This window comes from Curcuma longa, chromosome 11 (assembly GCF_044706935.1).
Source record: "Curcuma longa cultivar G26 ecotype Majalengka, Jawa Barat chromosome 11, ITB_CL_G26_1.1, whole genome shotgun sequence".
In the NCBI taxonomy this organism is placed as follows: Eukaryota; Viridiplantae; Streptophyta; class Magnoliopsida; order Zingiberales; family Zingiberaceae; genus Curcuma; species Curcuma longa.
The window spans coordinates 1,078,390-1,096,040 of NC_133871.1; the positions used below are offsets into that span (position 1 = coordinate 1,078,390).

Here is a 17,651-nt window from a genome sequence, read left to right on the forward strand (position 1 = left end):
CTTCCCACCTAGTCGCAATTAGGACTTTTTGCCTCTCGGTCCACCTGACCTATTAGGACTTCTCACCTGGTGTCTGGTCCTCTTGATTCAGACACGGGAGCATCCACTTCCTTTGTTTAAGGTTCAAACCACATGGTTAGATCTGGATCATGGCTCATCCGGCGGTTAGTCCGGTGAAGAGCGGTCTCGCTCTGATACCATTTGTTAGAACCGATGAAATTAAAATATCTCCACAATGACATGATATTGTCCACTTTGGGCCTAAGCCCTCATGGCTTTGTTCTTGGGCTCTCCCCAAAAGGCCTCATACCAATGGAGATACTTTCCATCCTTTTAACCCCATGATCTTTTCCATGTACTTTAGATGTGGGACTATGTTTGCACCCTTGCAACCCAACAGACTTGACATGTATCCCTTCTGGACGCCTGTATACTGACATGGAGGTTACCAGATCAACTTTGACTCCGCAACGCCTTACCAGATCTGGGCATCTGGAACCTCTCTGGGCTCCTGGAGGCTAAAGTGTCCCGACCACTGGGATTCTGCCACCTCATCTGTCTTGCTGGCCCGTTCTGGTCTCTTGGAAAACAAATTTGGGCCCCTAGACCGTCCGATCGTCTGGATCCAAATAAGAGTACCCGGAATATAAATTTCTAGTCCTTCCTTTCTTGCATTACAAATTAGTCCAAAATTCAAAATATAATAGGAAAGTTAACAGTTTAGCAAACTGTTTGGTCTTAACTTTAGGTTTCCAATGAAATCCTACGTCAGATCGACGCCTACTGTTCCCTTTACCAAGAACGCGCTCTTATCCACTCCACTCAGAAGAATTTATCTTTTGCCAACCAAGCCCTCCAGACCTGTTGGACTTTTGCTCAGCCTCAATCCTCAGGCCCCAAGTCTTCCACTGCTAGACGTCTGGTCCTCCAAACCCACCTAGACTTTCACCTGGTACTTTTGATTTGCCAAGACTTCTTGCATAGTCTTCTTAACCAGGACTTCCTTGCCTAGTCCTCCAAACTAAGTTTTCCGCATAATCTCCTAGATCAAGACTTTCTTTGTCTAGCTGCAACTAGGGCTTCCCTGAGTTACCTATACACTCAATTAACCTCATTAGATCACTTCACAAAATTAACTTGAACCTTTTGCCATTATCAAAACTTAGGTTCTATCATCTGGTGCTTCCTGCACCAACACAATCAATTGACACTCATCATCAATCAATTGATGACCTTGAAGTCGCATATAGTAGGCTTTCAAATCAATTAAGGTAATTGATTGAGTGATACCAATCGATTGTCATAGTATCAATTGATTGATAACTCTAATATTTTTAGTTATTAAAGTTGATCAAGTGCTTATCTGTCCGGTTAAAATTTCTAGAGTCTTCTTAGGTCTATCTACACATATGTTATTAAATTAAACTATTGTGTCGGCCTAAAAGAAGACACATTGATAGGTTTAGTGCATTTTGTATCAGTAGACGTATATCTATACTAAAAGTAATTGGCCCAAAGAAAAATTACTTTTATGCCAGATATATGTTCAAAATAGCTTACAACTATAGAATAAATTTATTTTGTTTAGATCATACACAAAATATATTAGTCCATAGGAAGATATATTGCATGACTGATTAAAGTTGATGTAAATTATAGACCAATACGTAACTCATATAAACTGTTTAATTATACACATAATTATTGGTGCAGGGAGCATCAGATGATCGAATCTGGATTTTGATAATGGCAAAGGATTCAAGTTATGTCTGTGAAGTGGACTAACAAGCTCAACTAAAGTTCTCTCCGAAAACTTTTTTCAATTAGGCAATCCACTAAAGTTCTCTCTGAAAACTTTCGGAGAAAGAGGAAAACACGTACAAGAATAAGAAGATAGTAACAAACTACTATCCCCTTTGATGTAAATGCAAGTAGAAAGAATATACTGACAACTCAAAGATAGAGCTTCGTTGTAGGTTGTCGAAGAGCCTCTCAGCGTAATAGTAGTAGTACTTACACGAACAGAATAGCATAGAAATAGAGATCTTTGAGAGAATTGATTATAAATCTTAGATCCCAATGCTTCTTTTATAGACTTTATCTGATCGATTAAACACCATTCAGTTGACTGATCTATACAAGCGACTGAACCTTCTCTTTCCTTGTGTGCTCTGATTCAATCATATCAATCCCACAAAATTCATGCATCTGATCGACTAATCCACCTGATTAAGCGACTAATTCCGATAATTTCCTTTATTGTTTGACTCAATCTCATCCGATATACACTTTTCATAGTTCGGTCAATTGATCCTCCTAATCAGTCGATTGAACATGTGTTTCCTTCTTTGCTGAATATGGTTCTAAACTATGTTTATCTTCTTGGTTCAATCGATTGAACCCTTAAATTTTGAAGAATTTTACTTTATCTGCAAACTAAAGTTAGCGCAATCGACAAAATAGAAGTCTTGCAAAAAAGAATTAGAAATATATAGATGTATGCATGAATTCATCTGACAGTTAAGACTGTCTAATCTCGACTTAGAAATCTCCATTAATTTCTTTAGTCAAATCAACATCTAAGGTTGTCCCAACTGGGATATGCCCTCACTATCTTTCAATCTGATAGAAGTATAATATAAATCTTATTTCAGTTATACTTGTTTAGAGTTCACTCCAAAACTTCTTATTACCTAAGGTTCACTCCTTTAGGATTTTTCTCTTGCTTGGAGTTCACTCTTCCAAAGCTTCTCACTAGCTAAGGTTAACTCCTTTAGAATTTTCCTCTCACTTGGAGGGTTATCTAGTCCGTAGCTTTAGGATATTCAGGATCTCATTGCACTCAATTTTCATTGCACCAGAATGACTCATCCAATCCGTAGGAACGGCTACGGTAAAGACACATCAAATCCGTAGACCGTTGGCCACTTGCTAAAAGTGTACAATTTGTTGGATGTGACATTGGTGATGCTGGTTGATTGGTGGCTACTAGGAGTTGACGGCGGTGTTGTGGACACGGTGGGCTGCGGATTGCATACATCGGCTAACTGTGGAGGACACGATCTCTGCTGGGAGGTACTGCTGTCAGGTGGTAGACCTATGGAGGGTGCTGAGGCATAGCTCGAGGATACCATGTGGGCTGATGTAGAGGAAAGATGATGGTGTGGTGGCTGATGGTTTGATGATCAGGTAGCTAGCTGTGATGGTGGCTCTTGATGCACGATGTGATTACCTCACTGATGCAGATGTTGACAAGATGAGTGCAGTGGCATAGGTACATGTACGAGAGACAGAGTATGAGTGACATAGGATAGTGTTGGTTCACATGTGAACACGTGTATGATGCACCATTGACGCTTACTCAGATCTGACACTTCGTCAGACATGACGTGAGATAGAGTAGGTCTAACTGCCATTTTATAGAACTTTCCTTTAAGTTTTAGAGGCACTTTACGATCACATAAAACACCTGATGCTCTCCTCCACTTCAACCATCATGTTTGTATTCTATGTAAGACATCTCTCTCAATCCCTCCATCGGCTTGCAAAAATGATCCTAAATATTTAAAACTCTCAGTTCCAGACAACTCATCATCTCCTATTTTAATACTTGTCTCATTACGTTCAATATTGCTAAACTTAAATTTCATATATTCTGTCTTTACTCTACTAAGCCTAAAACACTAGGACAACCTTGATCAGACTTCATTAAATATATTATCAAACAAATATCAAAACTCTGAAAATCAATTGCACCGATAACCCCTAGGCTCCAGTCAACCCTAGAACCTCTAGGCGACTCTAGAGCAAAATTTTTAGATTCGAACAGTTTGGTCAATGGATGAGTTTTGATCAAGTTTCAAACAATTGAAGGGTGTTTCAGTCAACCGAAAGGTCAAAACTTAGAACGAAAAGGATCGAGTTTGTAATTCTGTTAGCAAAGCTCCAGCGGCCGAAGGAGCAGAGTCGCAATCGGCAACATCGCGATTTTAAATGGATTCCCAACCTTAGTCAAGGTTTACCCGTAAGCGTGAATCCTTTAACCTTAATGGATAAAGTTTTAATGGGCTGAATTAGGGCTTTGGGCTGTTAAATTTAGGCTAGCTAGATTAAACTTTAGGGTTAATTTTAATTAACCTCCTAAATAACTTTCCTAATCTTCCTTTAAACCCAACAATTAAGGTAAATTTGTTTACAAATTACTTGTGATTTTTGGTATTTTACTTGTAAGAGTTTTCTCCGTCTCCAGAAAGTTTCCAAAAAGGAGAAAAATACTAGTGTTCATGTTTGAGACCTAAGTGGAGTAGGGACCCTGGGGTTGTCGAACCACATTAAAATTCTTGTGTCTTCTCTTGTATTATTTTTATTTCCACTATGCTACTAACGACTCAAATAGAAAGATGAATTATGCTACTAACCCCCTCTGCGATCAAAAGATCCTACAAGATGACCTAACATCACAAATGTTTCGAGCACTACAGATACCCTACATATTAGATACCCTACATGGGAATCAAATTCTCATTATATGAGAGTCATTCCTATCTCTTACCATCACACTAAATCCCGAGAGACATATGTTGTTTGTTCTTGCACCTTAAGCCATCTTCTTCCTACAAGTTGTCTACCTAATTATCATTTATTTATTTTGCATGTACCTTACAAGGATCCAGGATGACCCGAGCTTGTGGCCTTTTACGAGGCTAAATCACCATGCAAGGCTTGAGAAGCATAGAGACACTTGAGATACTAGCTACGTACGTATGAGGCTTAGCTCAATCATAGCCTTGAGCAAAGCCTTTTGAGCTTGAGACATCAAGTCGTGGTACTGGAGTTGTCAAATTAAATGCATAAGATGCTGAATTAGAGTACTCGGGTTGCTAAGTACCTTTGATGCTCAGATAAGTGCTAGGGCTACCTAGCACTTTATAGAGACTAAGTAGGTGCTCAAGCTGCAGATCACTCTAAAGGCCGAGACAGGTGCTTGGGCTGCTCCCCAAAAGGAGCATCTTAGAGATGTTGAACACTTGAGTCATGCAGATGATTCAAGGGTTTAGGCTGAGCCGAGAGATAGATTGATACCCAAATATTATTGCATCATTTGAAAAGCACATAGTAGGCTTTACTAAGTTCACCTTTCTATTTAGGCAACTTTGTGACAATTTAAATTTAAGTATCTTAAATTCTCTCCAAATTCTTGATATGAGAATAATTTAAGTCCCTAAGAGAATCCAAGAGTTCTATGACCACTCTTTTCTTTTTTTCTTAATTCTCCATGTAAACAATTTTAGTTTGAAGAATTTCAACATATATTCATATAGTCATTGTTCCGATCCAATATATCATGGATGATCAAGTCATCGATTCACGAACTGCTAACGTGCATGCTCCTCAAAGATAGTCGCCTGAAGAGATGAAGAGACTTGAAAAAGCACTCAAAAAAATTAAAATGGCACCAATTATGAGTTCTGGCAAGCCACTCTAACGCTTAAGTTAGAATTTTACCTGAGGAATAAGTTTAATAACTTGAGGAAATTGAGTTTGATGTGTGCATACCTATGCCCTAGGTATAGGCAACCTTTTATAGAGTTGATCTCTGAAATATTAGTGTCCATTTAAGAAATATTCTGAGATACTCGTTTCAGTTTTAGAAAGATTTTGATCATCCGTATCTTTTGGGATATTTTCCTATTCTTTCGGAAGAAATAGTTTTAGGTTCCCCTAATTGCGTGAGCCAACCCACTCTTGAGATTAAGCATGCTCTGAGGTCAAGACTCGAGATCGAAATGCGGTCGGTGCATGATGTCGAGTGAGCATCGAGTCTGAAACTCGAGGTCGAGACTCGATGCCAAGATGAGGTCAGCGTATGATGTCGAGTGAGCGCCGAGTCCGGAACTCAAGGTCCAGACTCGAGGCTGAGATGGGGTCAGCGCATGATGCCAAGTGAGTGCCGAGACTAGAACTCGAGGTCGAGACTCGAGGCAGAGATGAGGTCGAGCACGTGATGCCGAGTGAGCGTCGATACCGAAACTCGAAATCGAGACTCAATGACGAGATGGAGTCAGTGTGTGATGCCGAGTGAGCACCAAGTCCATAACTCGAGGTCGAGACTTAAGGCCAAGATGGGGTCGGCACATGATGCCAAGTAAGCATCAAGACCGAAACTCGAGGTCGAAACTCAAGGCCGAGATGGGGTCGGCACGTGATGCCGAGTGAGCACTGAATCCAAAATTCAAGGTCGAGACTTGAGGCCAAGATGAGGTCAGCGCATGATGCCAAGTGAGTGCCGAGACTAAAACTCGTGACCAAGATGAGATCGATGCGTGATGCCGAGTGAGCGCCGAGATCGGAACTCAAAGTCGAGACTTGAGGTTGAGATGAGGCCTGCACATGATGCCGAGTGTGCGCCGAGATCAGAACTCGAGGTCGAGATGAGGTCGGCTTGTGATACTGAGCAGTTGCAAAGGTTAGACTCTAGACCTGATTTTTCTTAATAATTCTTCTCCTTTCTGTTTCTCAACCACGTGATGTTCCATCAACAACCACATGTTGGTTCTAAGATGTTGTACCAAATAACTAAGTTCAGCAACCACATACTGGTTCTAAGACTCTACGGTATCAATCATGCTGTGAGATTATTTCTCAAATTCAATATTCAAAGTCTTTATCATTCTCCAAGGATCTAATTTTCTCCTTGGGGAGCTATATTTTCATCAAATCCATAAGCAAGAGATAGCAAACGCTCTTTGGAAGAGAACATACTATTGTGGAGACGCATTAATCTATTAGTTATTTACTCATTGTTTGGATCGTTATATATAGTGAAACAAGGTGTACTGGTACATTGCACAAGTTTATAATTTTATTTTATTTTTCTATGTTAATTTGCATCCTCATGAAGATGATTTAAATTATAGAAAGGAATGAAGAATGTTTAGATTATTATCATACCTTTGTGGAAGAATCGTGTCATCTATTTTGTCCATGTTTAGAGAATTATTCAATACAAGTAAACCAAATCAAATTTTGGTAAGTCAAACCGAGTAATGATTTCTTAAATGAGACATAGAGATAGAAGACCAAGTCATACATTCTAGGAGAATTTATTTGTGCGTCCTCCAATGAAGACTTCAGTAGATGTAGGTTGAGTGTAATAAAGACCGTCTGATCAGTAGAATAGTTCTAGTTAAATCCTTACAAGATAATAATGAGGGTAAATTCAAAGAAACATTATTTAGAGCAAATTTACTTGTTAGTCTGCTAAAACGTTATCTGGATAATGACTTAATAAAGATATCAACAATTTAATTTTCTACAGAAATATAAGAGATATATACTGTTGAGTTACCACATGTTCTCAAATAAAAATAAAAATTAATTTTTATATTTTTTATACGAGCATAAAAGATTGGATTTGTTGTAAAATATATTGCTCCAATATTGTCACACCAAATTATGGTGTAACATTTGACGCAAGATGAAATTTAGAAAAAAAAAGTGATTAAAGCTAAATAATTTTAGATGTTGTATTGGTTATAACTTTATATTTAGCCTCAGTGCTTGAATGAGATATCATAAGTTATTTTTTCAAATTCCATAAGATAAGGTTTCATCTAAGAAATATTGCATATGCACTAATAAAGTATCTGTCTTCAAGAGAGATTCTCCAATTTGCATAGCGATAGACATGTAAGTCTAAAAAAGATTGACGATATAAAAGAAAATCATATAGAATAATACCTTTGAGATAGCGAAGTATTCTTTTCACACCATCTCAATTTTGTTCAGTGAGAGCATGCATAAACTGACAGACATGATTTACTACGAAGGTAATATCAAATCATGTAGACTGTCATATTGTAAGCCTTTAATAATGCTATGATAAATTTGAAGATCAGATATAGCATGAAAGGTTGAAGTTGTAGAGAAATTGTTTATAGCAATTGGTGTAGAGATTGGATTGCTTTATCCATTGTAGCTCTTTGGAGAAGCTCAGTGGAATAAGTTCAATACCAAGAAAAAAATTAGCATTACTCAAATCTCAAATAGGAAATTCTTTATTAAGAAGATTTAATAGAGTTGTGATGCCCTTTTAATCATTGTCGGTTATTAGAATGTCATCCATATAAATAAGAAAAAATATCATAGATCCATCATTATATTTGTAGAATAGAGAAGAGTATGTCTTTTATCTAGAAAATACTTGAGTTTGTAACTAACTAGTTAGATAATCGATAAAATCATGCACAAGGACCTTGCCAAATACCATATATAGATTTCTTGAGTTGACAAATATGAGTTGAAAATTATGGATGAATGCCTAGGTGGTTGCTCCATAAATATAGTTTCCTCAAGATGACCATGAAAGAATGCATTAAAAACGTCTAGTTGTTGTACAGGCCAATTAGAAATAATAACTATTCAAAATAATAATTTAACATATGTAATTTTGATGACTAGGCTAAAGGTATTATTGAAATCAATACCTAATTGTTGACTAAATCCTTTGGTTACAAGTAGAGCTTTATATCGTTCAAGAGAACCATCAGCTCGATATTTAAGATAAAATACTCATTTAGAGCCCACAACATTCATGAAGGGAGTGTGCGGCATGTTCCATTGCGAAGAAATGCATCAAATTCTGTAGCCATTACACTACACCAATTCAGATCCTTATTCACTTGTGAAAAATAAGTTGGTTCAACAAATTTTGAGGAGACCACTAGAGTTCGTGGAAGAGGATATTGGGTTGTCATTGGTGAGCATAGATGTCACTTAAGGGAAACATGTGATAAGAAGCATCATCATCTGAATCACTTGTTGATGGCGATGAGGAAGTATGCTGGCATAGTGATTTTGATGATAAACTTGTATTATTTGAGGATCTAGGCTAGAAAGCATATTATCTTTGGCTAGTGAGGCTTCTGAGATTGGACATGGAATGAGTTCCACAATGTTGTCCCTTCTGATATTGTTAGTGCAACCTGTTCTTGTTGGAGTAGCCACTTAGAGTGATTTCGATGATATAGGAGAGTTTTCATAGAGCTCCAAAGCAGGAACTAGAATGTTATCCTCTCTTGTATCTTTAGCATCGCTCTTCGAATGAACAACCTATGAGAATTCTATTATGATATTGGGTGGTATCAAAAAGGTACCGCTATTTCCTAAGGATGAAGTTATTTGTGGCTGCAAAAAGAAATAAAGAGTCATCAAAAATAATATGTGTGGATATATATACCCTCATGATGCAAATTATTATAATCAAGGAAAACACATTGTTGAGAACGAAAATTTAGTTTATATTTAGAGTACAATCGGAGCCATGGATAACATGCACAACAAAAGATACGTAAGAAGATGTAGTTGGGAGGCTGATTATAGAGTTTTTCCATGAGACATTTATGTTAAAGCAATAGGGTGGGTAGATTATTAATAAGATAAACTACAATTTGAACAATATCATCCCAAAATTTAAGTGGAATCGATGCATGATTGAGAAGAGCTAAGGCAATTTCAATTATATGACGATGTTTCCTCTTCGCGGAGTATTTTTGTTCAGGAGTGTGAGGACATAAGACTCGATGAAGGATGCTAGAAGAGTCAAGATGGCGATGAAGTGTTTGATATTCTCCACCCCAATCAAAGGGGAGAGAGAGAATTTTATGGCCAAAGTAACGTTCGATATATCTTTGGAATTGACAAAAGATATCAAAAAGATCATATTTTTATTTCATGAGAAAGACCTAGGTAAACTTACTTAAATCGTCAATAAAAATCACATGATAAAGAAAATCTTGATTTGACAAAATAGGAGTAAGACCTCAAACATCAAAGTTGATTATCTCGAAAGGAAAACTAGACATATGAGAAGAAGTGACAAAAGGTAATTTGTGGCTTTTTGCTTTCACACATGCTTCACAAGAATGGGATGAGGATGCAAAAGAAGTCAATAAGTTAAATTGATTAATGATTTCTTGAATAAGTTGTAGAGATGGATGACCAAGTCGTGCATGCCGGGAGAATTTATTTGTGCATTCTCCAATGAGAGCTTTGGTGGATGTAGGTTGAAGGTTATAATTAAAGACCATCCATAATTCCTCCTCTGAGTTGATTGGTTCCAATTGTGAGATCCTTCACAAGATAATAATAAGAGTGAAATTCAAAGAACACATTATTATCAAGAGCAAATTGATAAACTATTAGTAAATTTTTAGTGATGGAGGGAACATGAAGTGTATTATGCATGTGAAAGAGTCAACTAGATGAGTGAAAAAATATGTTTCCAAGGTGAGCAATTTGCAAACCTAAGATGTTACCTACTTGTATCACGTTAGAACCAGGATAGGAAGAAGATTCTATAAGAATGTCATAAGCCGGTGTAACATGATGAGTTGCTCCAAAATCTAGATATCATCCTAAGGTTGAAGAATTTGCCATAGTAATATAAGGGTTGCTTTTAAGAGAGAATGCTCCTGGGTGAGATGATGAAGTTGTTTGTTGCCTTGATGAGGATGAAGATTGATTTGACGATGCAAACCTCCTAGAAAATTTGAATCAAATCTTCTATAACTTACATGAGCAAAGTGATCATTGTTGAGACAAGTTTGACAACATCGTCAACCTCATCCTTGTCCTCATCCTCTATTTCTTCCACCTTGATTTTGTTGATTGTGTTGATGATGGATAGTAATGTTTGTTTTGCTAGTTGTATGTGTTGAAAGAGCGAGGGAAGAGCGAGAAAATCTGACATCTTTTGAGATTGTAATTGTAGGAGTATTTCATAAGAGGATAATATGTCATGGAGAATATCGAGTGACACTTGATCTATACAAGTTGTCACATTAGGAATAAAACTGTCATATTGAGGTCTCAAATCTACAAGAACATGTATTAGTAAATCTGGTTTTGAAACTAAATGTCCAATTGCAACTAAATTATTAGCACTAATTTTATTTGATTGCATATATGCATTAATAGACTTGTCTCCTTGTTGCACCGATTGTAGTTGCATGCGAAGTTGAAGGACTCATGCTTGAGAGTGTGAAGCAAATGTTAAAGCAAGAGTTTCTCATATTTGACAAGAGTTATCAAATCTTACAATCATTAGAAGTATAGACTCATTGAGTGTTGAAATTAACCACTATATAATTAGTTGATCATATCAAAATTGTTCCTTTCTTTCCTCTTCTCCACCATCTATCACTTTTTCATGATGAGATGGTTGAGGGAGCCCTTGAGGGCATAGTATGGTGGTAAGTAATAAAGTATTTTTCCTAAACAAGCAGAGTTCAAAAGTCACGTAACTCATGTATACGGCATTTGAACAACTAATGACATTGAAACACTACGTCAGGAGTCACCTCGCTTCTTGAATTTATTTAACTTGTGGAATATAAGATCAGACCATACATCCAAGAATTAATTAGCTCGTAAGATTCAAATACCTTGTAAATAATAATAAAAAATGATGAGATGGTTGTGGGGCTCCAAAATCTCTAGTGAAAATATCTTCTCCACCAAGGTTACCAAAGGGGTAGCATAGGCTATGTGGAATTGGTCTCATTTATACTCTTTGAACCAAGATAATTTAAGATTTTTGTCACTAATGCCAAAGCTAAAGGGTCTCGTTGACCAATAAATTATTTCCCTCAAGGAGGAAGCATAGATGTCATTTCTTATTTTGCTGATTATGGGGATTCACGATGACAACAAAAAAAAAAATTGATAATATTACGTTGGTTCGAAGAATCCTACACCATCTGCTTCTCTCCGACGCAGCTCGGCATGGGCAGTGCTTTGGAGACACTCTGCGGCCAGGCCTTCGGCGCCAAGCAGCTCGACATGCTCGGCGTCTACATGCAGCGCTCCTGGGTCATCCTCATCGTAACCTCTATCTGCCTCCTCCCCATTTACCTCTTCGCCACTCCGGTCCTCCTCTTCTTCCACCAGGACCCCCAAATTGCATTCCTTGCCGGAAAAGTCTCCCTCTACATGATCCCGCAGCTCTTCGCCTACGCCCTCAACTTCCCCATCCAAAAGTTCCTGCAGGCTCAGAGCAAGGTCATGGCCATGGCCGCCGTCTCCGCAGTGGCCCTGCTGCTGCACCTCCTCCTCAGCTGGCTCCTCATAGCGCAGCTCAACCTGGGCCTCGTGGGGGCGGCCATCTCGCTCAACGTCGCTTGGTGGTTCGTGGTGCTCGGCCAGTTCGCGTACATCGCCATGGGGCACTGCCCTGGTGCTTGGAATGGCTTTAGCTGGGGCGCTTTCAGGGACCTCGCGGCCTTTTCCAGGCTCTCCATAGCTTCTGCAGTCATGATGTGGTACGCACACAAGCTGATCGTTAAATTGCCTTGTCTATACTTAACAGCATAATGTAGTAATAATGCATTTGCTTGCTTCTAATTTATGCAGCCTGGAGTTCTGGTTCTACATGTTCCTCATTGTCTTAGCAGGCAACCTGAAGAACGCACAAGTTGCAGTGGCTGCTATTTCAATATGGTTAGTCTCCAACTGTACAAGTATTCTAGTTTCTCAGCGATTAACTTGTGCGACCAATTGACTCTCCCCTTCAGCATAAACATATATGGCTGGGAGATTATGGTGTTCTTTGGCTTCAATGCTGCAATCAGGTGATTGACATATACATATATATATCCTTCATATTTATGGTATTTTTTCCCTCTAAAATAACTCAATAAATCAATATTCAATACAGTGTTAGGATCTCAAATGAGCTGGGAGCACGCAGGCCTAGAGCTGCCCAGTTCTCCATACTGGTGGTCATTGTGTCATCACTCTTCTTTGGCATCCTCTTCTTCTCCTTGGTTTTGTTTCTCAGGGATGTCTACGGCATACCCTTCACTAACAGCCCAGAAGTTGTGCATGCGGTCACTGACCTTGCTCTGGTCTTTGCCTTCACCCTTCTTCTCAGCAGCATCCAACCTGTTCTTACAGGTTCTTTAGGCATTCATCCATTCTTTCTTAATTTTCAGCAGCAGCTCAACATTTAATTACCTGAGCATCTGCAGGTGTGGCAGTAGGAGCTGGATGGCAAACCTTGGTGGCTTATGTCAATTTAGGATGCTACTATCTTGTGGGAATTCCTGCCGGTTACATTCTATCATTTTATTTTGATTTGGGAGTGAAGGTATATATAAGAATTGAATATATGTGATATCTTACTCCTTAATATATTTTTTTTCTTCCCATTAATTTCTCCAACTGATGATTAATGGATGTAGGGGATGTGGAGTGGAATGCTGATAGGAGTAGGATTGCAAACCTTAGTGCTCATTGGCATTACAGTGGGAACAAACTGGGACAAGGAGGTGATGATTGATTCGACTCGATCTATATATGTATTCTCTGTGCATGAATTCATCTAACTAATTAAACTCATTTGAATGCATGCATGCAGGCCAAGGAAGCACAATCTAGGATAAGGAAGTGGGGAGGCTCTGTGAATTAATCATGAGCCAACCAATGAAGGATATTGTGGAACCAAAGCTATGTAATTTTTTATAAAGATTACGGAGTCAATAGATTAATTTGTTCGAACCTCAATTTGGGGCTTGCACCAAGAGTAAAACAAACAGTGCTCTATGAATCATAGTTCAAGTGGGGAGGCTCTGTGAATCATGGAATTTTAGGAGTGTAGAGGCTTGCTCAATTGCATCTTTTAAAGGGGTGATATGAATGGGATTTTAGGAGTGATGCACTGTACACATTATAGACTATGGAGGAAGAGCGAAGCCTCTAATCCACATAAATTATCTTGTTAGTGTGCCTTATTTAATTTGCTCATTTCTATGTCTACTTACTCCCCTCAAGATGAAACCTTCTACATCAATCTCATATTTTGTATCAAAGTCAGAGTCTGGGGCTCTAGATTTGAATTAAGAGCTACATTGATCTCATATTTGGTATCAGAGTCTAGGGCTCTAGATTTGAATGGAGAAGATTGCTTTGATACCATCCGATAGTTGGTATTAAAGCAAGGGCTCTAATATTTGGATTAACATCTAAGAGTGAGCTTGAATCAATTTTCATCAACCCATATTTGAAAAAAGTTCATAGCTTGGAGGTAAATTGGAAATGCAAGCCTACTTTCAGATTGACTTTCAAAAATAGAAGGATATGAAGCTCTAAAGGATATTTAGAAGGAAAGTTAATCAAAATGAGCTAGAGGACAAAGATGTAACTATTAATAGGAACGGAATAATGGAGCATATAAAGAAATTGAAGTTACATTTGAACTGTATTTTTAATGTCAAATTTATGCTTCAAGCCTCCGAACTATTTGTGTGTTCTCACAACTCAATTTTGTAGTATTTTTGTGTGGACGGACCATATATGTTGGATTAAATATAATTATTCTAAATAATAACATAAAATAATTATATTTATCATGGTTGAACAATCAAACCATATTATATCTAAAATATTATAATAAATTTTTATAATAAAAAACTTTTCTTAAAATTTAATAATTATTTATCATCATTATCAACAAATATTTTGTCATATGTATAATATACATATCAATATTAATTCAATATATTTTATTTTTCACTATAAATTTAATATAACTCCTTGCTCGAGCTACTAAAGAGATCTTGCTCAATTATATTAAATTTTAATAAATTAATTTGACATAATCAACTTTTAACTAATTAAAATAATTTATTAATCTGATCTATTCCATTAAACAAATAAGATTGCAATTTTAGTACAATTAAAATTACTGAAACTTATCTTCAATAAACATATCCTCTTATTGATAGATCTAAACATCTCAACCACCAATTGGATGCCAACTCTAAAAACATATCAAACTATTATAATTTGTTGATATTGACATCAATTTGATCCTGTAACTGAAACTTTGCAAGATCTTCAATTTTTCGCCCGTTGGCTTAACTTGAAATATACATAAACTCAAGCATATGTCAATGTAACTCCCTACCATCTATTCAAGTGTTGACCAACATTAGCTCCTGAGACAGAATTGAGTTACTACTACAAGGTAGATATTGTTACAATAGACAAACGTCGAATCTCGACGAAGTCGAGAACATACCCTCTCCACAGTGGCCAACTATAAGTTCTCGATTTACCTACTCACAAATGATCGTAAGACCAACTGTGTGAGACCGCTGAAGCGACGGATTCCACCATTATTGCTACAAAAGTGTTGACCAACATCCAAACATGATAAATCACCTTCATGAGCATACCAATAACCGCGAGAAACCAAATTGCAAAAGAGATTAAATAGAGGTGACAGAATGATTGTCATGTAAGAGTGTTCAAGTTCACAAAAAACATTCATTTATCCAACAGAGCAAAGAATGAACAAGAGGTTTAGACGTGGTATAACCACAAGAAACCAATTGCAAAAGACATTAATACAGGTGATACAATGATTGTCATTGTAAATGTTCAAGTTCATCCAAAACATGCATTTATCCTAATAAAGCAAAGAATAAAGAAGAGGTTCAGACTTAGTCCATTACAAACCAATGCAAGGACTGCGTTGCAATGTGAAAGGATTTTAGTTACAACAGGTTGCCATTTATACAAGTTAGAACAATTGCTTAACCTTGTAATAGTGTGGATGCGGTGATGATTGGCCATATGCAGTGGACAAACAAGGAATCTACTTACAATAGTGTGGATCGCATTTCACTTGTTTTCTGGCGTAGAGACCTCTGCATTGCAGACTGGGCATACCTACACCAGAAAATAAACTTGCTCATTTGGTTTTACAAACTCTTTTTTTGAAGGAAATTAGTACACCAATGATATCAGTGAAAAAGATTTCTCTGCAAAGTTCTAAAATACGTTTTCAAACGGCAAACAAACAATTTATCCACTGCATAGCACATATGCCATATGCAGGGATATAAGCAGAAGCATATATTGTAGGTATTAAAAAATATGATGAATATTTAGGTTGATAAAAATAACTAAATATATTCAACTATATTCATCAACCCATCCAATTCATAATTCCACAACCCATCCAATTCATAGTTCTACATAAAAAGCATGTCAATCAATCATGTATAACACAATATAACAATGATGAATAAATAGTTATTAAACCCGATGATGAGCATCATCGCGTCTTGAATGGTAGAGGACCTCCGCTGGGACTATTGAGGCTCTTTCTTGCATAGACAGCCTTAGTTGTGCTTGTGGATCAAGCTGTAATATTGTGTGGTTCACTCCTGGTTATCCTTCTCCCTAATCTTTGATGAGCTCTTTGGGCATTATATCGCCGTCTTTGTCCTTGGCGATAATCTCTAATTTGGTCTTCAAAGAGGGGTGCATCTTCTGTTCTGTTCCTCCTTATTAGTGTTGTTACAGGAGGATCTTGTGTTAAAGCCCTTGTCATCATTTTCTTGCTTTGGCTTTTTCCTGCTCAAGAATTTTGTAAGGATCTTTAAATATTAATAACCTTCCAGATTTTGGAGCTGGTTTTTCACTGATTTTCAACTCGTTGATCCTTTTGTTCAGATTTTCTATGACTAAATCTGGTAGTGCTGTTAAAGCAGGGGCTTGTGCTTGTTTCTCTAGCTTCTGTATCCTAGCTTCCAAGTTATCAAGCTGCTCCTTGATAGAAACTAGTAGCTGTATAGCAGTGTTATTTTGTTTCACTATAGCTCGTGCTATTGTAAGATTTCCTTCAGTGCCAGATCTGTAGAATCCTACTGCTGGTGCTTCAATGTTTTCTGTAGCTGCCAAGGCTTCTTTGTAACTTTGAGTTGCAAAGGCAAGGGAGCCGTAAGTAAGACCAAGGGAGTATTAATAATTCCGTTAACCAGATTAATTATTGGATCATGAACCTAACCTTAATTATTAATTAACTAGATTGAATAAATTACTGATTAATATCTAATTAAACTAGATTAATTAATTAACATATTAACTATCCTAATTACCCAGCTTAATCAAATGAACCTTAATTCATTACCTAATGCTCTTAATTAATCCTACTTAATTAATTAACCTAATTAAAATCCTTTAATTAATTACTTACCTTGGTTAATTAATCCCGTTAATTAATCAGTGGTCTTCTTCTTCGCGTGAACAGGGCAGGGGCGTCGGCTGGCTGTGTGCGTCGGCTGGCTGCTCTTTTCCTCACGCGGCGGCAGCGAAGGTAGAGCAGAGAGGAGACAGCAGCGGTGGCGGCGGCGATCCACTGGCGTCTGCGGTTCCTTCTTCTCCGACGACGGACAGCGGCGGAAGGAGGCGCGACGGAGCTGAGACGGGGGAGGAAGGCTTCGGCACCGGCGGCTCTGCTTCCCTGCACGTAGCGGCGGCGGAGGAGGGAGGGAGATGGGAAACAGGGAAAGGGCGGCGATCAAGGATGGCTGCTGCTTCCTCCTCCGCGTGAACAGGGCAGAGCAGGGCAGAACGGGCAGCGCCGTTCGGCGAAGGAGGAGCTCAGCTAGGGTCCCGCGGCGGTCTGCGCTCCTTTTCTTCTTATAGCCCAGCCGCCGCGATTTTCTCGGCAGCGGCACGGAGGCGCGCGCGCGACGCGGGCGATTGGGGAAGGATCGCGGCTACTGTTCTTGGCTTCAATTAAATCCGAAAGCTTTAATCGAATCAAACCGGTTTAACTTCATTGAACCGGTTACTGTAGT

The 17,651-nt window shown here is 38.1% G+C and overlaps 1 protein-coding gene across 1 annotated transcript in view; it reads left to right on the plus strand.

Annotated features, from left to right (window-relative positions):
- The window catches only part of LOC141839078 (protein DETOXIFICATION 33-like), a 32,191-nt gene extending 18,412 nt beyond the window's left edge, over positions 1 to 13,779 (plus strand). The window contains exons 2-8 of the mRNA XM_074726736.1: positions 11,779 to 12,320; positions 12,412 to 12,498; positions 12,573 to 12,629; positions 12,716 to 12,954; positions 13,029 to 13,147; positions 13,242 to 13,328; positions 13,418 to 13,779. Coding sequence (XP_074582837.1) covers positions 11,779 to 12,320; positions 12,412 to 12,498; positions 12,573 to 12,629; positions 12,716 to 12,954; positions 13,029 to 13,147; positions 13,242 to 13,328; positions 13,418 to 13,468 — 1,182 coding nt within the window. The 3' untranslated portion in view covers positions 13,469 to 13,779. The remainder of the gene's footprint in view (positions 1 to 11,778; positions 12,321 to 12,411; positions 12,499 to 12,572; positions 12,630 to 12,715; positions 12,955 to 13,028; positions 13,148 to 13,241; positions 13,329 to 13,417) is intronic.
- The last annotated feature ends 3,872 nt before the right edge of the window (positions 13,780 to 17,651 follow it).